The sequence below is a fragment of the Sinohyriopsis cumingii genome, chromosome 10 (genome assembly GCF_028554795.1).
Source record: "Sinohyriopsis cumingii isolate HCF-2022 chromosome 10, ASM2855479v2, whole genome shotgun sequence".
Lineage (NCBI taxonomy): Eukaryota > Metazoa > Mollusca > Bivalvia > Unionida > Unionidae > Sinohyriopsis > Sinohyriopsis cumingii.
In genome coordinates this window covers 32,270,502-32,297,756 of record NC_142970.1, presented here as the reverse complement: position 1 = coordinate 32,297,756, position 27,255 = coordinate 32,270,502, and the positions used below count along the sequence as shown (strand labels likewise).

At 34.7% G+C, this 27,255-nt stretch overlaps 2 protein-coding genes across 2 annotated transcripts in view; both read right to left on the bottom strand.

Annotated features, from left to right (window-relative positions):
* LOC149789845 (uncharacterized) overlaps window positions 1–27,255 on the bottom strand; it is a 244,281-nt gene that overhangs the window by 106,049 nt on the left and 110,977 nt on the right. The gene's annotated exons all lie outside the window — the stretch shown is intronic.
* Window positions 6,603–27,255, bottom strand: part of LOC149789846 (uncharacterized) — a 43,932-nt gene continuing 23,279 nt past the window's right edge. The window contains exons 6-7 of the mRNA XM_089971996.1: window positions 18,007–18,234; window positions 6,603–8,682 (exon numbers count right to left, since the gene is read on the bottom strand). Of these exons, the coding sequence (XP_089828122.1) occupies window positions 7,982–8,682; window positions 18,007–18,234 (929 nt within the window). The 3' untranslated portion in view covers window positions 6,603–7,981. The remainder of the gene's footprint in view (window positions 8,683–18,006; window positions 18,235–27,255) is intronic.

The following is a 27,255-nucleotide window of genomic DNA, read 5'->3' as shown; positions in this document are numbered from 1 at the left end:
TAACAATATTTTCAAGATGACCACTGTTAAAACCATACTAGAAATCATTTCGGTACCAATTTCCTTCGGAACCAGCTTGACATCATTAGAAGCCCTCTGGTGAAAACTCTATGTCAAATGTCTTTCAGTTTAGGCGGCGCAGCAATGAGAACATTTTTAAGATGACTTCCAAGTCAATCATATTTGAAATCAGATCGGTACCATTTGTATTTAGGACAATAGAAACACCATAAGATGTCTCATTGCAAAAACCCCATGCAAATTGCATCCTGTATTGCTACTCCTTTCTAATGAAAATAAATATTAAGAAGGACTTGTGATAACGTCTTTCAAGATGGATGTCATGGTAGATATATTGGGCTTAGGATTTATATCATTTCCATTTAAGACTAAGGAGACTATGGCATGAATGTGTATAAGGTTTTATGGCAGGAGGAGCTATAACACAGTTGTGATAATGGATGGGTGATGACAGACACTTGATAAAAATACCATCCCATTAGCATTTCAGGTCTATGACAAGCCGAGTTCAGAATGGTGGCTAACCTGGTTGTAATACGTTATAATCATGTAGATAAAATGACAACATAAAAGTTAGTGCTATAATGTATTTTACAGAACAAGAGTAAGAGATGAAATGTGTCTATTTTTAACTGGTGTTCACACATCAAAATGAAGGTCCATTTTTTCCTTTCATGTTCTTAAGCTTTTTTGTCTCACGTGTGAAAGGAAAATGCTGTATTTTCGCTATACTGTCACGTACTTGTATGTCCATCCTTAAGTTTTGAATGTTTGAACTTTGCTGTCACCTGAAAATATAAAAGAAATAAGGAATCTGGAACAACACTCCCAGGACAAACCTGTTCTTTTAAATGGTGCTCAAAAACGTTTGTTAGACACAAGTCGGAGGCTGGCAACCTTAAAAAAAAAACACAAGCCCTTACTCAAAGTCCACAAGTCCTGATTCTAAACCCATGTGCTAAAATGGGTCCTATTTGTATACAATTATGTCACATGACCTTCGCATATAACATTTTTTTCCGACAGGTCCTGATATAAAAAAGTTTCAATTGCACTATAAATGTCCTCCTTACTGATTGGGTCAGCAGTGTTTCTATTAATATCTAAAGCATACATTAATTTACAGTTTCTCCTTTGATTTAGCATATAGGTGCTGCGTAATATGTTTAACTAGTGATTTCCATTACTTACTAATGCGCTCATGCTGAAAGACGTTTTCAGTTGATTGTTCCTATTTATGTAACCTCCGCCAAAGGACAGCCAATAGAAAAATACTCAAAAGCATTTTGGATTACCTTTATCAACCATAACAACAAATAAAACATCCTGCAACTTAGGAGGATAATCATCTTATAACGTGTTGCATACACATGTTAGCCTTTATCCGATTGTTCAGCCATGCATCATTATACCAGTCATAACCACTGTTGGAACAGTTCCGGTGACCAGGATATCAATTCTTTCAGATTTCTATAACAAGTGAATGTAACGCATGAATATATTCATTCTTTCTCTTTCTTCAATTTTACTTTTATGTTTCAAAATGTTATTATTCAAAAGTGGTACTTTTGAACTATAAAATGGTACATGTGGTAAATTAACTTAAAATTGGTATTTGATTACTGCCACCAATAGAATCAAATGCATGCTAAAGCAAAGTGAGCATTAATTACGGGTAACCCAGACATGTATTCCCCATTCATGGGTCACATGCTTTGCTGACATAGTTTACATCGTTCTGCATAAGTACGGTAAATGGCGTGCACGGGGATGTTATAATGTACTAGTTGTTAAACAACTTGAAAATTATTCCTGATTTCGTCAGCTCAGTTAAAGTTGTATAAGGCCACTTATATTTGTTAACAATTTCTTTAGTCTCTTTTTTAAAATACAGGAGGGGTCTGATGTGAAATTAGATGTGCTGTTATATATTTTGATGGCTGTTTTAAGCCAACACAAGGAACTAACTCAATACGCAGCTCAACAACATGTATGATGTGATGGCATTAATATTGTTAATGCCTGTATGGATCATTCAAATTTATTAACAGAACAAAATTATGGTGTAGATTAAAATTAACAGATTCCTTGTTTTTGTGGATGTGTCTGTGTCTCACTCCTAAAACATTTTATACCATGGAGCTCTATTCACACGACTCAGTAGACATGATCACTGTGGGTATGTGAAAAAGGTCCCAGTAGCTTCCTGTTGGACTCCACCAATTATAATGGCTGCAATATATATAGGCTATCATAGGCTACGAAATGGCATTAAATTCACAAACACCAAGCCAATAGCACCGATATGAAAAGTGGAGGCTAAATATTCAGGAATATTTTAAAAAAAAGCTTTCAGCGCGTGCTTACATTGTTGCACTTCTTAGAGTCTAGTGTATATACTCTGATGCCCTTTCAAATTAAGAATAGCAAGGCTCAGTCTTGTGGGTGCGTTTCTTACGTTCTGTTGACAAGCATTACAGATCATTAAAAAGCGATGGTACCTATGGATTGTTGAACCATAGGTGGTATTATTTTAGAAAAATATTTCTAGGCACATTCACCTTATTCTGCTTCAATATTAATTTCATTTATGAAACTTACCGATCAGTTCAACCACCTGAAAAAGCCATCCGCAATATATACAATGTACAGGTATAAAATTGGTCATGTTACATTTCTTGGAATAAAGGTGTGCATGATTTGTTAAAATTGTATCCATGTTTTAAGTTTGTGTATAAATTTAAACCAAATAACAATTCTTTGAAGGATTGTCACCAAATGCTGAGATTATAATCATTCTGTTTGAATAAAGTGTAAGGAAAACTTCAAAATCAATCTTGTTCAATAATGTCCTTCCAAAATATGTTTATATTGTCTGTCATATTCTGCAATGTACCAAACAGACGATCTGAACGGTATATCAACCACATTCCATTAGAAATTTATTAATCTTGAATTTATTATCATGCAAACTTCAGTACCAAATTTCTAGGTCCATTTGCATTACCTTAGTTGGTTCATTATCAGCTTCCAACATTGGACTTAATTTTTTCACATTCAAGGGTTGTTTCAGGTTCACACGTTACAAGCTCCTGTAATAAATGATGAAACAAGATATGAAAGCTACTGAAAAAGATTGTAAAAAGGGAATTTGATATCGTTACTGAAGACACTGTGTCAAGATTTTAATATAATGCTTGGTATCTTAGAATCATCATAGCCGTGTACCAAATAATCAGCAAGTAATTGAACTATTTAGTTAAATGCCAATGCTGGAAAAAATCATAAGATTTGTTGCTGCAAATACTGTACATGCCTTGAAGACAGTAGAGTTAGTTCTCCATTGAAATGCTTGCTCATGGTGCAGCACTTCTGATCAGTGGTGTAATATCAAAAATATTAATTTTTCATTTAAAGTTCGAACTTTCTACAATAAGATTGTGTTCCGTTTGTTTCATCTAGCTCATACAATTGCTTCCTTTTCAATCTTTATTACAAATACATGCCAACTAGACGGTGTGCAGACAGGTCTTATTTTATATTCAAATACAAGTGGTGCCAGAATGATGTGAGAATAAGTTCTTGAAATAATGTTTCACAGGACTGAATTAAGGCAAGAAACATCGCCAACTTTTATATTTATATTATAATTGGTTTAATAAGGGTTTATGCTAAGAAAGAAACATTTTCATCATTGCTTCGCTTAGTGAATGTTGAACCCTGTCTTTTATTTTACCATTCATGCTGTTAAAAGTTGAGGTGTATTCAGAACATTATCTCCCTAACATGAAATGCTTCTTTAGAAGAAGGCTGAAGATAATGTTTTGTTGTGTGTGATTATACTACATTAAATGTCATGAAAGAGAACACCAAAATGTATTGCAGTCTTCTGTTTTATTGGTGAAAATGGCATTGAAATGCTTAAACTGATGGCAAGACCCCCAATATAGCATTCACTGTTTGGGTCAACATCATGCTGAATATACCCATTACGGACATACTGGTCAAATATACAAAATAGTTTTGTTCTAGCCTTTCATTCCCAAATACATAGACTTGGTTTTATTGTAAATGACAGCAGGTATGAAACAATCATATATTGCATCAACCTGATCAGTCATTGTTCACCCATTTAAAACAATACCACCATACATCAAATATTGAATGAGGATGTACATTTACTATAAAACATGCAGGTGGCATATATTCGATGCACACTTGTGCAGATAAAATAATTTTAGATATAACCATCCACGTTTCAAATTATGTCCTACCTTGATATCTTTTCTTTAGAATATTCATATATATACATTGAATTTCCTTCCCTGTGCAAGATGTTCTAAAGTGGGTATTTGTGTAACAGTGTTCAAAATTAGTAGTTAGCAATTTTGTCACCCATACATTCAATTTGTTATCTGAGCTAAAACTTGGTGGATAAAAGTTTGCTACCTAGAATAGGTGATAATGTTCCGTCAACAAATGACAATTTCGTATTCACAGCAGCAATCTGTATATCATGTGATGTGGACAATTTGTTTTCGGGCTCGGTCTCTGTACTGCTACTTTTTGGCTCTGTCATTATGTTAACCTGATGATACACTGTTGACAGTGGATAGTACCAATATTACTAGTCGCACATTTTACTGCATGTGCACCCATAACATATTTTTGTGAACGTTCCAGTCGCCAATTGGAACAGCTTATGGAAATTAAATTACTTTGAAGTTTATACATTTCACTGGCTTGGGTAGTGTGAGGTAGGAAATGAATCATGCATTTTGTTATTGAAATCAAATTCAGGTTGTTTGCAAGTTTTCTTCATATATTTCTGTTAACTGAAGTTTAATTAACCTAATAAAACATGTCCAATAGTTGTCAACAGCTAAACGAGCTCCCAATATCAAATGCTCAAAACTGTCGCCATATCAGATTAAAGTAGCAGCCAATTTTATTTCTAATCCTGTGTCATAATACAATGTGAAATAATGTCCTGCTATATATCTTTCTATGAGTATCATTTGAGTTTATGCTGTCTTGTTTCTTTCTTGGTGTTGTTGTTATCCGTTTGCTTTGATAGCAGGTGATTTTTCTAACAGATTATCTCTATTATCACCACTGAAAATACCAAAATAATTCATTTTTTCCATTAGAAGAAACATTTTAGAAATAAGCCTTACATACATTACTCTTTCAGTTTCATGGATGCTCAATCTACATTTTAGATCAAGACTTAGTTGTATAAAGCTATTGCATGCTACTGCAGATGCATTTACATGCATAATGTTGTGCTCTTATACTAATAAACATTTTTTAAAGCAATTTTAGAACATAAAAACAATATTGGTGTCAACATTTAGTCTATCACTGATCCTCCCATAAGCAAAGTCTGTTCATCATGACAGCATATTCAATCAATACAATCTATGCTGTGACTGGAATAAGTCCTAAATGTTTCGTGAAAATGCTCCTGGTACAAGTCCATAATGTTCTGTGCACATCTGGAATTGTAGTACTTGATAACTGAATATTCACTCAATTCTCATGTCCAGAAATGCACAAGACTTCGCAACAATATTCAGTCTAAAATTTGTGATACTTAGGACTCAGTTTGATATCTTGACTTTTTGTTTTTGGTGTTTGTCCATTATAAAGAACTGTTATAAGTTCCTGAACATGGAGAAAAATAGTAAAATAACTAATTCATTTTATCTAAGCGCTACTACTGAGATAAATGGTCATCACATTTGCTCACTATCCCAACTTTTATTAACATCAGAACCAAACATGATGAACATTAATAAATACATTACTGAGCGCCATTGCCCTTGTAACCTAACACAGTGTAAATACAACAAATTTGATGGTTTACAATTAGAAAATTACCACACATTTTATTACTCCTATCTATCCTCTACACCTTCACACACTTTCACATACTTCTGTCCTCCATTCCTTGCACACATCGATTAAAGAGGCTTCTGGGGAGGAAGAGGATGGTTGGAGCTCAAAATATGTTACATATATATGTAAGTTGTCAATCTTCTTTTCAATTGCTATATTAGGTTTTACGTGTTTTCATTTGCTTATTTCTCATATATTCTCATTTTTCATACTCTATTGATAAAATTCAAAGCCAGCGGTCATTCTATCTACTCAAAACAGTTTTGATCATAAATATACCTACCTTAGCGAATTTCAAATCTCCCGAACAACAGCTGTTACGGTCAATACATACTTGGTCAAGGACACAATGATCTTCATATCTCTTGTGCTCTTTGAGTAATAACCAAATGGATCTCCTAATTTTTTCCCGAATACTATTATGCCATTGTTTCCAATAATGTTGCATATGACTGATCTCTAAACATGTTCACAGGCAGATGCTCTGGGAAAGGTGAAGAAGGTATTCAGCCATTAAATTTAAAATAACATGTAATATATTTTAAAACAATATATTAGAAATAATGATTGGATATAGAAATGTTTGGACTGTTTATGATTCAAAACATTTTGATGGCTGATCACCAACAATTTAAATAAACATGATTCTGGTTCATGTATGCACTTAGTCTTATCTTGATTTAGAACATTTAGTTATTCTTGGACAATTGTTCAATAATCTCCAGATCTCTGTTTATTTTGGTTTTGACAGTATTAAAGAAACAGACCAGAAGCATGTAATGTTATGTCATCTGCAAACTGGATTGTATTGGGAGTTCTAAGCAGTAAGTCAAAGGTCATTATTATATATGAATAATACCAATGGACTATATACTGTGTGAATAGAGGTGATGCACCATCCTTAACAACGGCAGAAGATTTAGTGCTTCCTTCTGTAGCGAAACTAAGTCAACCAGTTTATGATGTTGTCACAATAATTATGACATTGTAATTCGGAGACAAGCATGTGATCTACTAAATCGAAGGTAAGGTAAACATCACATCATATTTCATGTATGCACTTGACTAAACCATCAAGTTTTATTCTTTTCCATTTAGTCATTTCAACTGAGCCATAGAATAATCCAAATAGTGAGTAACTTTGGATATAAACTCAAACTGCACAAAGTGCACGGTAGTTAATATAATTGATTCTAAAAGTTCTCACAAGCGTTATGTGAATTGTCTCAAATAATGAAAGCTGAAAACATATATTGTATACTTGTCATGTAACATTTTATGCCCAATTCTACAATCATTGTACATCACTTCCTGGCTGTCAAGTTTCCATCCACATTATGTGCTTTACTTGTACATCTAATGCACATAATAGCATGCCTGTTGAATTTCCATCCACATTATTTGTATGACTTGTACATTTAGTGTACATAACAACATGCCTGTTGAATTTCATATGATCCACATTATATGTAAGACTTACACAATCCATATTTTTTGCTTGACTTTTACTATCAGTTTACATAGCCACATCATGCCAGCAAGTTTCCAACCACATTATTGTTTTAACTTCTAGAATCTATGTACATCACAACGTGCATGTTTTATTTCCATCCATATTATGTCTAACAAGTTTCCATCCTCATTATTTGGTTGATTTCTGGAATTAATGAATATCATAACATCCCTGTCTTGTTTCTATTAACAATATATCTCCTTAACATGTACAATCAATGGACATCACACATGCCTGTCAAGGTTCTATCCACGTTATTTTACTTGTACATTAAATGAATATTGTAGCATACCTATCATTTATTTCAGTATCACTATTTTTAATAGCACAATCATTGTCCATCACCTTATGTCTGTTTTTTTTGTCTATGCAGATACTATTTGTTTTTATTTTTACGATGAATGTATACCATCAAGTCTCCCATGTTTATATCGATGTTACTTTCACTACCAATGTACATAAACTAATGTCTGTCCATATTATATCCACATTACTTTATTTGTTCAGAAACATCATAGCCTATTTTAACAGAGTTGAGTTTTAGGATTATTCCATAGGCGTCATCTCCTCCTCCCAATCATCACTGGGAAATATTGCCTTACAAAGAGATTCATTACTTTCTTTCACTGCATCATAGACTGACTTCATAGAAACACCCTGCTCAACAAGGCAACTATTTGGGATTCCAACTGTTTTATCTTTGTAGTTGTCATCATAGTACCAATCTGGATATCCACACAACAACATCAGCTCAACATACGCTTTACCATCACTAGGGCAGATCCAAAACCCTGGGGCCCCTGATGCACCTTTTTCAAATGAGCAGTGAAACAGAACACGACGTGGATCCTCAATACCAACATGCCCATCCACTTTAGCATAGCTCATGCTCCATTTCTTGCGAGCAATGATATCTGGTTCTGTTAGCATAACAAAACTGTATTTATCTGTCTTTTTTATATCAGTCCTTGAATGTCCAATTAAGTAGCCATATCTACCCATAGGCAACTGTGTAAAATTGTGAAAATGGGTCAAGGGTGGTGGGTACTCCTTGGTATCAGGTTTGAGCTTTAGAATAACTGTATCCAGGTTATCATTGGCATACACTATGTTTGGTTCAAAGTAAAATCTGAGGTTCTCATCAGATGGCACACCATCCCTTTCATAGGAGAAATCTATAAACACATTCGTGTTGCCCAACGGATGATGTGGATGGAGCTGTACCTGCTGTTGCAATGGAACTGGGGCTGAAAAGGATAAAAACTCTTGATAGCACAAAGAAACAAACATTACTGACGTCACTTTATGGAATGTTTATTTTACCTGTTATAATCTAATATTGACAAATAATGCTCTTGAAGAAAATTATCACAGAATTGTAAATTGTCATTCTAAAAATGCCATTTAGGTGATGACTATTTTGTAATTTTATAATCAGAACAAGACCAGTACATGCAAGTTGTGACTACAATCAACAGTTGGTGTAAATTGTGAGACCTGGACTGCAGGGTCGAAATAATGAGCAAAATATCAGAGTGAATTTTCGCAGCTTCATAACGACTCAGCTTAAGTATGAACATAATCCATGTATTGGTTTAGGAAATAAGAACAAAATAATAGAAGAGTACCTTGAGTGGTGCAGTATACACCCTTTCCATATTTAGTGGATGACTGTAGTGTCAATGGCTAACAAGTCTTGATGACCTTGACCTCGGTCAAGGTGTATATCTTTTAACTAAAATGACTGTGCAGCAACAATTGCCTTCTCATTAGACTTACCATGACCTTGACCTATAACACTTGTAACTCAGAATATACAAGTCTCTTTATTACCTTATGTGCAAGACATCCAAGTTTTGTCAAGAACTTACTCTTGAACATGTTATCTTACAAAACACATTTTCCTTTCAGATACAATGACCTTGCCCTTTGACATTTTTGCAAATAAATTAATACGCATGTTCATGCCGGAAGTGCATGTCCTCTACACCTTTTGGTGATGTTATGAAATTTAAAGTTATTATGCAAACTCCATTTTATTTCTTTCAGTTTTAATGACCTTGAACCTTGATCTTTTTTGCATCGAAATCCATTGACTTGTTTCTTAACAATGATGTAAGTCAACTATAGGCTTGGCATAAGATACATTGTCAAACTGAAATGTTTGCACAGATATTATTTTTATTGTGTCTGTCAATGTGAGCTTGACCTATGATCTTTTAACATTAACATCAGCAGGCTTTTTCTAGACCCCAAATGCAAGTTATGTAGTTTTCTCCAGGTCTGTGATATACAACTACTGCTACTTTTGTTGAAACTGTCTTTATTTGGTCACAGTGACCTTCACCTGTATCAATATGACAGTGAAAATTATGGGCTTATTCTATATGACTAAACCATCTGCAAAGCATGGGGATATGAAATTGTAGAGAATTTCAGTTATGAATTGTGCACTGACAGGCAACTTCAGAATATAATGCTCTACACTTTACGGTGGACATAACAAAGCATAACGAAATTGCTTGAGTAAGAACATTATACCACTGTGACTTTTTGTTTCTGGTGATGACTAGTACCTGATAAAATCAATGCACTGATAAAGTTTAAAGATTGTACATAAAACATCAGACACAATGATTAGTGGAGAGGTGGTGCTTGGCGAGAACTACCCTCCAAGATAAACGCACCTATCAAATTTCCTGACTAAACACACTGTACAAAGATGACACGGAAACTAAGTTAAATGCAACATCATAAAGTTCATGCCCATAAAAGCAACAAGAACAATGAAACATTTTCCCCAGATGAGACAACAATTAATCTAACAGCCTGAAAATAGAATCGTGCCATCTACATATGGAAATATGTATAAAAACATGATCAATGCTGAGATGGTTTTGAACAATCTTGCTCACAAACATATTTAAACAGATTGATGTATGGATGGAATAAAGATGCACGACTGGTAGTACTGCATGAATTTAAGATAGATGGATGAACTGGATCAAGTGCAGATGGATGAATGGATGCACAAGATAAAATTAAGATGGATCAGTCGATGCAAAGGATCACTTGAAGATAGACAAATGGATGTACAGGATGTAATTATGGATGCATTGATGTACATCATGAAATGATTGATGAATGGATGTGCAGGATAAAATGATTGAGGAATGGATTCACAGGAAGATGGATGAATGTATGTCCATGATGAAGTGATGGATAAACAGATGTACAGAATGAAATGATGATGGATGAATGGATGTAAAGAATAAAGTAAAGATGGGTGATTAGATATACTGAATGAAGTAAAGATGGGTGATTGGATATAAAGAATGAAGTAAAGATGGGTGATTGGGATATACTGGATGAAGTAAAGATGGGTGATTAGATACACTGGATGAAGTAAAGATGGTGATTAGATATACTGGATGAAGAAAAGATGGGTGATTGGATATACAGAATGAAGTAAAGATGGGTGATTAGATACACAGGATGAAGTAAAGATGGGTGATTAGATACACTGGATGAAGTAAAGATGGGTGATTGGATATACTGGATGAAATGTTGTTGTTGTTGTTGTTGTGGGGTTTAACGCCGTTTTTCAACACAAGATAGGCTATACATGGCGGCCAGTATTAATGGTGGAGGAAGAACCCAGAAAAACCCCGGAAATAACCACAGACCCACGAGAAGCTACTGGCAAGCTTTCTCACATACCTACATTGGCCGAATCCGAGACTCGAACCCACGCAGACAGAGGTGAGATGGCAGCAATCCATAACAGAGAGACCTTTAGACCACTCGGCCACTCGGGGCCCCTGGATGAAATGACGATGGATGAATGGATGTATATAATGAAATTAAGGATGCAATAATGGATGCAGGTAAAGATTGATGAAGAGATCTTCAGGATGAAATGTAAGATGGTTGCATTGGTGTAAAGGAAGAAGTGATGGATGAATGGATGTACATGATAAAATGAAGATTGAATGGATGTACGGTATGAAATGATGATGGATGAATGAATGTACTGGATGAAGTGATGATGGATGAACGGACGTACAAGATAAAGTGAAAATAAGTGAATTTATGTACAGGATGAAATTAGGGATGAATGGATGTGCATGATGAAATGACGATAGATAAATGGATGTATATGATGAAATGAAGATGGATGAATGCCGTTCTGGGGTTTAACGCCATTTTTTACCACAAGATAATCATACATGGCAGGCAGTATTAATGGTGGAGGAAGAACCCGGGTAAACCCCAGAAAGAACCACCAACCAACGAGAAGCTACTATCAAGCTTTCTCACATACCCACTTTGGCCAAATCCGAGACTCAAACCCACGCAGACAGAGGGCAGATGGGAGTGATCCGTAATGGAGAGTGCTTATAGAACAATCAGCCACTTGGTGCACCAACGGATGAAATAATGCATGAATGGTTGTACAGGATGAAATAATGCATGAGTGGATGTGCATGACAAAATGACGATATATAAATGAATGTATAGGATGAAAAGAAGATGGATGAATGGATGTACAGGATGAATGGATGTACAGGATGAAATGATGGATGAATGGACGTAGAGTATGTAATAATGGATGAATTGATGTACAGGATGAAATGATGGATGAATGGATGTAGAGTATGTAATAATGGATGAATTGATGTACAGGATGAAATGATGGAAGAATGGATATACAGGATGAAATGATGGATGAATAGATGTAGAGGATGAAATGATTGATCAATGGATGTACAGGATGAAATGATGGATGAATGGATGTAGAGTATGACATTATGGATGAATGGATGTAGAGTATGAAATGATGGATGAATGGATATACAGGATGAAATGATGGATGAATGGATGTACAGGATGAAATGATGGATGAATGGATGTAGAGTATGAAATAATGGATGGATGAATGTAGAGGATGAAATGATGGATGAATGAATGTAGAGTATGCAAAAATGGATGAATGGATGTACAGGATGAAATAATGGATGAATGGATATACAGGATGAAATGATGGATGAATGGATATAAAGGATGATATGATGGATGAATGGATGTAGAGTATGAAATAATGGATGAATGGATATAAAGGATGAAATGATGGATGAATGGATATAAAGGATGAAATGATGGATGAATGGATATAAAGGATGAAATGATGGATGAATTGATATAAAGGATGAAATGATGGATGAATGGATGTAGAGTATGAAATAATGGATGAATTGATGTACAGGATGAAATGATGGAAGAATGGATATACAGGATGAATGGATGTACAGGAAGAAATGATAGATGGATGAATGTAGAGGATGAAATGATGGATGAATGGATGTACAGGATGAAATGATGGATGAATGGATGTAGAGTATGCAAAAATGGATGAATGGATGTACAGGATGAAATAATGGATGAATGGATATACAGGATGACATAATGGATCAATGGATATAAAGGATGAAATGATGGATGAATGGATGTAGAGTATGAAATAATGGATGAATTGATATTCAGGATGAAATGATGGAAGAATGGATATACAGGATGAAATGATGGATGAATAGATGTAGAGGATGAAATGACTGATCAATGGATGTACAGGATGAAATGATGGATGAATGGATGTAGAGGATGAAATGATGGATGAATGGATGTAGAGTATGTAATAATGGATGAATGGATGTTCAGGATGAAATGATGGAAGAATGGATATACAGGATGAAATGATGGATGAATAGATGTAGAGGATGAAATGACTGATCTATGGATGTACAGGATGAAATGATGGATGAATGGATGTAGAGGATGAAATGATGGATGAATGGATGTAGAGTATGAAATGATGGATGAATGGATGTAGAGGATGAAATGATGGATGAATGGATGTAGAGTATGTAATAATGGATGAATGGATGTAGAGGATGAAATGATGGATGAATGGATGTAGAGGATGAAATGATGGATGAATGGATGTAGAGGATGAAATGATGGATGAATGGATGTAGAGTATGTAATAATGGATGAATTGATGTACAGGATGAAATGATGGAAGAATGGATATACAGGATGAAATGATGGATGAATAGATGTAGAGGATGAAATGACTGATCAATGGATGTACAGGATGAAATGATGGATGAATGGATGTAGAGTATGCAAAAATGGATGAATGGATGTACAGGATGAAATGATGGATGAATGGATGTAGAGTATGAAATGATGGACGAATGGATGTAGAGTATGAAATGATGGATGAATGGATATACAGGATGAAATGATGGATGAATGGATGTAGAGGATGAAATGGTGGATGAATGGATGTAGAGGATGAAATGATGGATGAATGGATGTACAGGATGAAATGATGGATGAATGGATGTAGAGGATAAAATGATGGATGGATGGATGTTGAGTATGAAATGATGGATGAATGAATGTAGAATATGAAATAATGGATGAATGGATGTAGATGATGAATTGATGGATGAATGGATGTTGAGTAGGAAATGATGGATTAATGGACATAAAGTTGAAATAAAATGTATAAATGGATGTAGGGATCAAAGGAAGATGGACGAATGAATGTACAGGATGAAATGATGGATGAATGGATACACATGATGGATGGATGTACAGGATGAAATGTTGGATGAATGGATGTAGAGTATGAAATGATGGATGAATGGATGTAGAGTATGAAATGATAGATTAATGGAGGTACAAGTTCAAATAAGACGGATAAATGGATGCAGGGATGAAATGAAGATGGATGAATATATGTACAGGATGAAATTGGATAGAGGGAGTAGACAGACAGACAGACAGTCACAACACAGTAATAGCTAAATATAATTTAATACTCAGAAGATAGACACAACTTGACAATTATATAGATCAATATACAAACAGCCTGAGAGACATAGTGCTAAATATATCCATTTTATTACAACCTTTGGTAGATACAAACTAGTAATGGATGGAGTTATGTATAAGACATTCAGAGAGACATAGTGATAGCTCTACAGACAACTACACGTTACATTCATCTTCTGCCTCTACTTGAAAGTTTATTGGAAAAACATTATCTGGAAAAATAAAATCTACCTTTGTGCAAATTGATTTCACCATCCACTTGCTTGAAATGACGTGTGCAAAGTTAATATTAACCATGCCTGGTGCTTAATTGTATTAAGGTTAACACAAGTACTGCAAATAAAGTTTCATAAGCCGTGTTGAGATGACATGACTTTATTCAAGCATTATTTTCTTCTCTTTGCAGTAGTAAGCAGAATATGACACAGACCGGCATTGCTGAGGAGGATATTGATTCTGATTTTTACACTTAATACAATTCAAAAAATCAACATAAAAATAAAGTGATGGTAAACTTTATGTTGAGTCATTTGCTTTTCTATACCGCTTGACTCTTTTTAATTAAGTTGCCTTACTATCCAATCTTTTCAGATTCTTATTCAGTTTATCTTAACAGTTAAATAAAAAAGTATGTACAGAGCAGAATGTATTTTTATATGTGCGACGCTGAACTAATTTGCATAGTTATCACATATCACTGCATTTCAAGTGCACAAATGTGTGCATTATATGTGAGATTTGTGCATTTACATGCTTTATCTTCTTAAATATACTCCTTCTATAACTGTTAAACGACTGGCGATGTTTAGTTTGTACAAATGAAAATGACGCAGACCTTATATCAAACGTGATGGCAATGGCAGCCTTCTTTTAGCTGGATAGTAATGTTGGCATTTTTGCAATGTTTAACTGACATTTTGGACTTTCTTGACCCAAATGTGTTCACAAACACAAGCAGATTTCATTCTTCACTTTTCAGTATATGTTATGAACGTTGTACGAATGTTACATTGTGACATTAAACACAAATATCGTAGCAACATTCCAGCAAGTTCACCAAAATCACTTTGCCACAACGTTATATGACATGATTCCGAAAATCTTAGTGTAAAGTTGCTGCAACATTGTTGAATTATTAGCTGGGTACCCCCTTTTTACACTCCAGGTAGATATAAATTAGACTTATGGAAAGAGGGATGTGAAGACAGAGGCATTCTGATGGCTATATTACCTTTTTTACACACATATTTAAAAGAACATTTACATATGCAAGGAGTGATGTGCAGATAGCTGGAGAGACATTCGGACAGCTATATCCCCTTTGTTATATCATAGGTAGATAAAATCTTGACATATAGTTAAAGGGATGAACAGTCAGCCAGAGAGAGACCTAGTGATAGCTATATCCTCTTTATTACATCATAGGTATATAAAAACTTGACATATAGTTAAAGGGATGAACATAAAGCCAGAGAGAGACGTAGTGACTTTATCACACCCCAGTTAGATACAAAATGGACATAGCGATGGAAGGGGCACCAACATTCAGACAGATGTGGTGATAGCTATCTGCTATATCCACTTTTATACATCATAGGTAGATAAAAACTTGACTTATAGTTAAAGGGATGAATATACAGCCAGTGAGAGACCTAGTGATAGCTATATCCTCTTTGTTACATCATAGGTAGATACAAACTTGACATATAGTTAAAGGGATGAACATACAGCCAGATAGAGACATAGTGACTTTATCACACCCCAGTTAGATACAAAACGGACATAACGATGGAGGGGGCACCAACATTCAGACAGATGTGGTGATAGCTATATCGACCTTGTTACATACAAAGTGCACAAAGAAAATTTGAAGTATGGATACACTGACAAGTAGACATCAAAGTAGTATTTGCTTCTTACAGGCTTATATGGTTACAGTAAGAATTGCTCGTGAGCAGAACCTCAAACAAAAAACCTGCTTATAATGTTGACATGGAGAAATGAAGTTCTGCGATGTGTCAGGGTTGTGAAAATCACTTTTTTTTCATTTTATCTGGTGGAGTGGGGATCCAAACTTGTACAAATAAATTCTTTTCTTTGTAATGATGATGAGGAAAAATAATAGGATAATTATTATTGTAATAATAATAACTATAATCATAACTAAAATAAATGTAAAGAATAATAATAATAATAATAATAGCACTTATAATAATAATAACAATAAAGTCTACTACAGAGGTTTGATAAAACAACAATAAATAGTAAATACTAACGAAATAGTTTTGCATAAAAAATAACAAGCATGCAGAAAATATATCTTTTTATAATAAGATGATGATGATGACATAAATACAAACTGTTATTGTGCTAGTAATAAGAATAATAATAATAATAATACTGCTACTATTAGTAATAATAGTTATAATAATAAATATTCCGTAGATTCTCTGAATATGTGATTCCTCTTCCTGTTATGACTATATATATATATATATATATATATATATATATATATATATATATATATATATATATATATATAGATAGATAGATAGATAGATAGATAGATAGATATACAATTTGGTCAGAAAAATTTAAAATGCAATGGTATTTGGACCCTCACAGTTTGAAGCTATGCAGTACGTTTGAAGCAAGATTTCCGTTTCAGATGGCTGCCTAAAGGGCAAGGTGACTACGCAATACACGGACCACGTTTTACTGAATTGTCAGAAGGAGATGTGACAAATGGAGGGTATCCATATCCTCTGTCTCTATGTAAGTCTCTGACCCCTCCATGTGACTTCAGAAGAGGAAGCCAAAGGTGGTAATCTCCCATCTAGAGAGGATTGCCATAAATATTATAATCTGTTGGCTTCTTTTTTCTTCCTTGCATTTTGATCATGCCAGTTAATTGAGAAAAACAAACAGACTTCAAGCTTAATGTTAATAATGGGCGAGTATTACACAAACAGTACTTTTTACTCAGTCCTGTATGAGTGATGTTATCATCCATGAATTAATATATATATATATATATATATATATATATATATATATATATATATATATATATATATATATATATATATATATATATATATATATATATATATATATATATATATATATATATATATATATATATATATATATATATATATATATATATATATATATTACACACTGAATAGTAAGATGCATGCGTGTATGAATGTATGCCTCTGCCAGGTGCAGGGCATTCAGTTTATCATGCACTCTGTCTTCATCTCTACCTTCAAGACTCTCGCCTGTATGTCAAGACCAGCTATCTGTACCATATATCAATTTCAGAAAAGCAGTCGATATCTACAGGTTGAACTATTTATAAATGTATCCAGTGTTAAAACTGAATTTCTTTCTGGCCTAAGGAACCAACAGCTTTAAAAAGCCTTGGTCCCTGAGAACATTAACCTGTCCTCTCGATTTGCTCTTTCATAAACTTGTAACATCTTGTGCTGGACACAAGAATTTGCTATTTTTGTCAATCTGACCAAAACAGTATTAATGTTTCCATATGTATTGTTTAGGAAATTTCCTACCATGTGAAGGTAATTCTTTTACAGAAACATGTGCAACCTAAGTGATAGCACAAGGTCATTTTGATATGAATATTTCTTGATACTCACCCCCTTGAATAATCCTATCAACAACATGTTTTGCTGTCATGATATAGTTGGGCCCAACACGAAATCCTGTACCACTTGTACCAGGTGATCTGATTATGCCAACCGACTTGGCCCGTTGCACTAGCTGGTCATGGACAAACACTGCCTCAGTCTGATCAACATCAGCTTTCATTTTCCCTGCTTGAGACACTTGGGTTTCATTCTGTACCCCCAGGCTTCTGTACATCCCTGTTAGTAAAACGAGACAACCAAATCATAAAGTCGTAAGTAGAGCAATCCAAGTTATAAGGGCCTAATGTAGAGACATTCAAGTTCGAAAGTCATAAGGTAGAGACATTCAAGAGACAAAGTCATAAGGTAGAGACATTCAAGAGATAAAGTCATAAGGTAAAGACATCCAAGTGATAAAGTCGTAAGGTAGAGACATTCAAGTTCGAAAGTCATAAGGTAGAGACATTCAAGAGATAAAGTCATAAGGTAGAGACATTCAAGAGATAAAGTCATAAGGTAAAGACATCCAAGTTCTAAAGTCATAAGGTAGAGACATCCAAGTGATAAAGTCATAAGGTAGAGACATCCAAGTTCGAAAGTCATAAGGTAGAGACATTCAAGTTCGAAAGTCATAAGGTAGAGACATTCAAGAGATAAAAGTCATTAGGTAGAGACATCCAAGTTCTAAAGTCATAAGGTAGAGACATCCAAGAGATAAAGTCATAAGGTAGAGCCATCCAAGTTCTAAAATCATAAGGTAGAGACATTCAAGTTTGAAAGTCATAAGGACACATCCAAGTTATAAGGGCCTAATGTAGAGACAATCAAGTTCGAAAGTCATAAGGTAGAGGCATTCAAGAGATAAAGTCATTAGGTAGAGACATTCAAGAGATAAAGTCATTAGGTAGAGACATCCAAATTCTAAAGTCATAAGGTAGAAACATCCAAGTGATAAAGTCATAAGGTAGAGACATCCAAGTGATAAAGTCATCAGGTAGAGACATTCAAGAGATAAAGTCATTAGGTAGAGACATTCAAGAGATAAAGGCCTAAGGTAGAGACATCCAAGTGATAAAATCCGAAGGTAGAGACGTCAAAGTGATAAAGGCACTAGGTAGAGACATGCAAGTTATAAAGACACTAGGTAGAGACATGCAAGTTATAAAAGCCTAAGGTAAATACATCCACGTGATAAAGTCATAAGGTAAAGAGCTCCAAGTGATAAAAGCACAAGGTAGAGACATCCAAGCTCTAAAGTCATAAGGTAGAGACATCCAAGCTCTAAAGTCATAAGGTAGAGACATTCAAGAGATAAAGTCATAAGGTAGAGACATCCAAGTTCTAAAGTCAAAAGGTAGAGACATCCAAGTTCTAACGTCATTAGGTAGAGACATTCAAGAGATAAAGTCATAAGGTAGAGCCATCCAAGTTCTAAAATCATAAGGTAGAGACATCCAAGTTCGAAAGTCATAAGGTAGAGACATTCAAGAGATAAAGTCTTTAGGCAGAGACATCCAAGTGATAAAGGCCTAAGGTAGAGACATGCAAGTGACAAAGGGCACTAGGTAGAGACATCCAAGTGATAAAAGCCGATGGTAGAGACGTCAAAGTGATAAAGGCACTAGGTAGAGACATGCAAGTTATAAAGACACTAGGTAGAGACATGCAAGTTATAAAGGCAAAAGGTAGAGACATCCAAGTGATAAAGGCACTAGGTAGAGATATGCTAGTTATAAAGGCCTAAGGTAAATACATCCAAGTGATAAAGTCATAAGGTAGAAACATCCAAGTGATAAAAGCGCAAGGTAGAGACATCCAAGTTCTAAAGTCATAAGGTGATAAAAGCAGTAGGTAGAGACATGCAAGTTATAAAGGCCTAAGGTAGAGCCATCCAAGTTCTAAAGACATAAGGAATAGACATCCATGTTCTACAGGCATAAGGCAAAGACATCCAGGTTCAAAAGTCATATGGTAGAGGCATCCAAGTTCTAAAGGCACAAGGTAGAGACATCCAGGTTAAAAAGTCATAAGGTAGAGACATCCAAGTTCTAAAGTCATAAGGCTTAGACATCCAAGTTCTAAAGTCATAACGTAGAGACATCCAAGTGATAACGACCTAAGGTAGAGACATCCAAGTTTTAAAGTCATAAGATAAAGACATCCAAGAGATAAAGGCATAAGGCAGAGACATCCAAATTCTAAAGTCATAAGGTAGAGACATCCAAGTTCGAAAGTCATAAGGTAGAGACATCCAAGTTATAAAGTCATAAGGAAGAGACAGACATCCAAGTTCTAAAAGCATAAAGTAGAGATATCCTCTTTTAAAAGAAAGGATTGCTATTATGTTACATTAACACAAAAAATGATATTTATTCCACATAAAAATAAAATCAAGAAAATAATCAGCTTGAAAAGAGTTTCTACCTAAATGATGTCAGTCTTTTTTTTATTACCCTAAGCCATTTCATATGATGTCAATCTTGTAGATATTATTATAAATCACTTCTAGTGATGACAGTTTTTCTATATTATTCTAAATCGTTCTGATTGAAGTCAGTCATTTTCTTATTAATCTAAGCAATTTCAACTGATGTCAGTCTTTTTTATATTATTCTAAGCCAAATCACTTATATCAGTCTTGTTCACATTACGCTCAGTCTCTTCACTGATGTTGGTCTTTTTCATATTACTCTCAGTCACTCCAACTGATGCTAGTCTTGTTCATTTTGATCACAGCCTCTTCACTGTTGTCAGTTTATTTTCATATTACTCTTAGCAACTTCAATTGATGTCAGTCTTTTTAAAATTAATAAACCATTTCAATTGATATCAGTGTTATTCATATTACTCTAAACCATTTCACTGATGTCAGTCTTTTTAATATTATTCAAGGACACTCCAACTGATGTCAGTCTTTTTAATACTACTCTAAGGCACTCCAACTGATAGCAGTCTTTTCAATATTACTATAAGACACTCCAACTGATGTCAGTCTTTATAATATTACTCTAGGACTCTCCAACTGATGCCAGTCTTTTTAATATTACTATAAGACACTCTATCTGATGTCAATCTTTTTAATATTACTCTAAGACACTCCAACTGATGTCAGTCTTTTTAATATTACTCTAGGACACTCCAACTGATGTCAGTCTTTTTAATATTACTCTAAGACACTCCAATTGATGTCAGTCTTTTTAATACTACTTTAAGACACTCCAACTGATGTCAGTCTTTTTAATATTAGTCTACGACTCTCCAACTGATGCCAGTCTTTTTAATATTACTCTAGGACACTCCAACTGATGTCAGTCTTTTAATATTACTCTAGGACACTCCAACTGATGTCAGTCTTGTTAATACTACTCTAGGACACTCCAACTGATGTCAGTCTTTTTAATATTACTCTAGGACACTCCAACTGATGTCAGTCTTTTTAATCTTAGTATAAGCCACATCAACTGAGACCAGTCTTTTTTATATCACTCTAGTATATGCAACCTCAGCAGATGTCAGTCTTTTTCATATCAGTCTAAGTTACTTCACTGAAGTGATTCCTTTTGATCTTACTGTAAGACACAACTGATGCCAGCCCTTTTTTCTTTTTACTCTTAGCCACATCATTCACTGTCCAGTCATTTATGTCAGACATGGCTGTGTTTAATCAAACATCATATCAGTATATTAACAAGCACAATAAACGAGTTTTCAGCAGAATAATAATAAAGTCTGGAAAAATAACAAGCCTTCAAATTTTTTCCTTAACTGTTGTTGTCAGTCTTTTTCATTTCGACAACTTAAATCCATGTTCAATCACTATGGCAGATATAGGTATGCTTGATCAAGAGGCCAATGAATCGGAAACAGATAAGCTAGACATAGAGAAACAAGATAAAACAAGAACTCCTATTGTCAAAAACAATAAACCCAAGTAGGTCTAAGATTGCTCATCTGACTGTCAATGAATTATCTATCGTCAGAAAAATCTGATAATAGATTGATATAAAAAAGTTAATTTCTTTTTTGTGACGGCAGACAAATTGGGCATTAAAAGTGCATTATTTGCCCAACTGAGTCATATTCTTGTCAGCACTATTTGCAATGTCTTTTATATTTAGTTTTATTTTTAATTTTGTAAAAGTGGCAGATTACAGGGTAGGTGGGCATTATTTTTATCAACTTGAAAGACAGTTATGCCAGCACGTTATTTTGTAAAATGTAGTCAACTTTTGAATGTTTACATACAAATCTTTAAAGTCATTCATTTTCTACTGTTTGGAACAATAGCCATGCATGATGATGAATCAGCATAACGGTAATACCAGGAATTCAAGATAAACCCATTTCTTCCTCTTAAATAATGAATGTTGAAATTGTCTTATTCTTCTGCAATAACACTGCTTTCAAATTTGATCCTATCCTGGCTATACTTGAAGACAGCTTGGCAACATTTTCAAGTAAGTCAATGTAGAAATCATAATAAATATTTTGGTGAAATTCCATGTCATGCTGATAATCCATTCAGGGGAAATAGCTAAAACAAGGTTTCATCATAAGAAGTCTGCTGATGAAAACCCCAAAATCATAATGACCATCCATTCAAGAAATTAGTGAAAATAAGATTTTAACATAAAACATCTATTGATTTAACACCATTTTGATACAGCATCCAACTGGAAAGAGTAGAGATATTACTTTCAAGATAGCCATAATGGTGGCCATGTTGAGGATTGATCATTTAATAGCACCTTTAATGAAAACCTCATGTCAAAAGGACTTTCCGTTTAAAGGGCACAGCTAAAACAAGCTTTTCACGTTTGACACGTATCATAAATCATATCAAAACCATTTTAATTTAAAAGCAACTAAATATTATACGACTTTTTTAAAATGAAAATTCATGACGATATGGTCATTTATCCATGAGAAGTAGTAATATTTTTTTAGCTGGCTACTGTGGCAGCCATACCAGATCCCAGATCGGCTCCATTTTCGTTCAGGAACAAGTAGACATAATACGAAATGTTGTTGACGTTAACAGCCCTGTCTCAATATGACTTTCTGTTCAAGACGAATAGCAAGCAATACAAATATTTTTTATATGGATGCTGTCATGACCTTATTGGATTTCAAGTAAGTATCATTTTCATCTATGACTAAGTAGACATCAAAAGAGGTAGCTTATTGAAAACATGTTGATATGACCATGATTCAGGAGGTGTAATGATAGGAAATTTTAAAAATGGCACTTAAGCATGGGATGAATGTATTGCATCATATGAAGTCTTTTCTTGGAATACTGATATGACCAATGAGGAGGACTAGCAATAACAGGATTGGTTGATGACAGTCAACTCATGAATTCCAGATAGTTACAATAGTGATATGACCATTGAGGAATAGCAATACCAGGATTGGTAGATTGCAGTCAACTCATGAATTCCAGATAGTTACAACAGTGATATGACCATTGAGGAATAGTAATACCAGGATTGGTAGATGACAGTCAACTCATGAATTCCAGATAGTTACAACAGTGATATGACCAATGACGAATAGCAATACCAGGACTGGTAGATGACAGTCAATTCATGAATTCACGATAGTTATAATAGTAATATGACCATTGGGGAATAGGAAACATAATTCAAGGTTTAACTTTAGTTTAACTACTTTTAGAAGTGTAGTTTCAGTACTGTGGCAAGGGCGATGTGCAGATTGTACATTGCTAAAAAGACTGTTTGAATTCAGATGAGATACAAGCTGGGATAGAACAATCTTTTCTAAGATTTTTTATATGAATGTGAGATTAGGAACTGGGCGGTAGTTATTGAAATCGTTATGGTCAATTTTTGGCTTCTTCAGCAGAGGCTTTACAATGGCTGTTTTGAAAAATGATGGGAATACCCCGGATGAGAGAACGGTATTAATAACAGTCAGTGAAGGCAATACTGGATCTGAGCACTCAAGCAGCAGTGATGTTGGAATGGGATCAAGTTCACATGACTTTGGTGCACTCTTTATGAGGATTGTAAGTACTACATTAATAGAGACAGGTTCAAATGATGCTAATGGTTGCCGCTGAAATTCTGTATCCCAACTGTATGGTGACGATGAGTCAATTAAAATTGTGCTGTCATGCTTATCTTTAATGGTTTGTACCGTGTCGCGGAAGAAATTTACAAACAGGTCCAGAAGGTCGACTAGAGAGAAAGTAGATGGAAGTGGTGTACATTTGTTCCTTGACATTAGCTTATTAGTAATCTCGAAAAGCTCTTTTCAGCTGGAACTTTCCATGACCTTATTACTGTAGTCGGCTGATTTCGCTGCATGGACTATGTTTGTGACATTCTTCTTATCAGCTTCCTAGATTTGCTTATGAATAGTGAGTCTGGTGGAAAGCCAAAGCCTCAGCTTATTATTATTATTATTATTATTATTATTATTATTATTATTATTATTATTATTATTATATGGACTAAGTACAAAGCAGTTAGTGACTCCTATATTTAACCCAATATCTGCATTTTCAACCTTGTACACAATACTGCAGACATGCTGTTGGTCAGAAATGTACTATTTACATTCATGCCTGATCACATGAGTGTAGTGCAAAAGGTGTTTCAATGAATACCAAATGACAATGCCACCATTCTTCAAAGAGCCGTAGTGAGAGCACGATTCGTTAAATGGCCACAATGGCTGCCGTCGCAATTTTCATTCAGACCTGACGCATAGTTTGAAAGACTTTAAAGGAAAAACCCATGTTCCCACTGACTAAAGTGTACAATATGTCAATGAAGCAGACATTTTAGAGCTTACAAAAGTATCATTTTAATCTAGGACGTGCAGAATAATGCAAAAGAGCGATTTAGTGAAAATTCCAAGTTATTACAACAACAAAAAAACAATCAGGATTTGTGATAATAAGGCTAAGAAGATTGCCACCACGGCAGCCATGTTGTTTGTAAGAGTAACAACAACAAAAAGGTTTAGACGACTTCAACCAAAACTGCCATAACAAGGTTTAGATGACTTCCACAATGGCAGCCATGCTGGTTGTACGAGTAGCAAGAATAAGGTTTAGAAGACTGCAATCATGGCAGCCATGCTGATGGTATGTGTAGCAATAAGAAAGTTTAGAAGACTGTAACAATGGCAGCAAGGCTGGTTGTACGGGTAGCAATAACAAGGTTTAGAAGACTGCTACCATGGCAGCCATGCTGGTTGTACGATTCGTAATAACGAACTTTAGTGGACCGCCAATACGGTACCATTTTCCTTTAACATCATTTGCTAGTCGTAAGAAGTTTTTAATTGAAAACAAACATTTTGATAAATATGGGTAGTGATAACAAGATTTTCAAGCTGGGTGGCATGACAGCCATGTCTGATGTACAAGCCAGGGTACGCCTCTCGTTGTTATGCCCATCCACTTAGCAATCAGATATTTAAGATGGCAAACATGGGGGCCATATTAGATGCCTCGAACGTATAAATTTCATTCTAAACCAACTGGACCCAAAGAGGAAATTACATGCCAAGTTCCATGACTTTCCTCCATGCAGTTTACAATGTGCAGTGATCACAGATACCTGTTAATAGATGACAGATGCAGGCCCATCACATAGGCTCTTCTGGCCAAAACAGTTCTGATATTGATCACCTGACACATATAACTGTAGAAAAGTTAAATAAACAAGGTTACCAAATTCTGTAAGAAAATACCCCAGTAAGCTACCTTCCAACTTGATACATTGCCATTGTACTAGAAAAGTTCTTTCCAAGGATTAAATGCATAATTATATACATGTATAGTTTCCTGCTCATTAATGATTCAGTCATTCAACACCTTTAACAATAACGTTTGCAGACAAAGCTCTGTTTTTTTTTAACATGAATCAGAATTGTTGTTGTTCAAAGGTTTTTCTTAAGGTAATGGGTATCTTTGCTTTGTTTAATGAAATAACTCCTCATCATATTGAGGTATATTTTATTAAACAGAGCTAAAGGCACAAAACAAATATTTCAAGTAATTTCCAGGTCATGGCATAGAAGATATGAAATGACCTCAAATATGGCACAGATCAAATTCGTTCCGCACTAACCAGACACAAGGATGAAACTGCAAACCAAGTTTCATGACTTTATTTTCAAAGACTTGGGGTGTTCTGGTGGCACCATTTTCAGTTCAGACCAATAAGAATTATCTTGGTGAAATCCTTATGATGGCATGACTTTCCATTCAGGCAGATTAGCTTTAGGAAGATTTTCATAGTGGCTGCTAATGTGGCCATATTGCATATCAGATTGACAGACTTTGTTATTAGGACAAAGTTAAAAGGTGAAAAACCTATGTTCAAGTGTTCATTCATTCAGAAGGAATAGCAATAACAATATAAGTTATGCATAATGTTTCTGGTTTGGTTGAGCTAAGCCCACTTTAGCATGTTTTGTCAAGTGTCTTTGGGTACTAAAAGTAAAGTCTCTTGCTTTGTGCCTTTGAGCAATGAAAGTATAATATATTGTCTAGTGTCTCTGGGCAATGGAAGTTCAGTCTCCTGTCTACATATACAATAGGGAAATTTACCCAGCCTGAGCCAGGAATGAAGTCCACTACTCCTGCAATGGAATATAGCAAACTAACCACTATGTTACTAGTCCTAATGATGCCTTGATCTCAAGATTATAATGGTTCATCAATTTTACAAACTTATCTTTGGCCAAATTATTTTATCTACTGAGACTGTTTTTGAGTTACACATTAAAAATTATTCATTTTAATCCTTGTTGAGTATTAATTAGTTACCTGTATATATTGCTAAATTAATGTACACATTCTATATTCAAAAGTTTATTTATATCTGGTTTTAAGAGCTCTGATTTGCCAAAATTGTTTTGTCAATAGTCAATATCATGTGATACTTCCCATTCCTTTCAAGACAGAGTGAAGAAATGGTTACAGAACACAAAAAATTAAGAACTATTTCTAGCTGTGCTAATTTTGATTACTATTGTATATTATGATTGTCATAAAAGACAAGCAGCTTAGCCCACTATGACATCTGGCGCCCTCTAAAGTTATGTGACACAGTAAGTGGGTTCTTCTAAAGCAATTTGACAAAGTCTGCCAACCATCTCATCAACATGCTGATCTTGCTAAAAACTGTATCATACATCTGGATGATTTTAGACAATTTTACCACATTTGCTCAAAGTTTTGGCTCAGAAATATGGTACTCTCTAGGTTGGTAACAA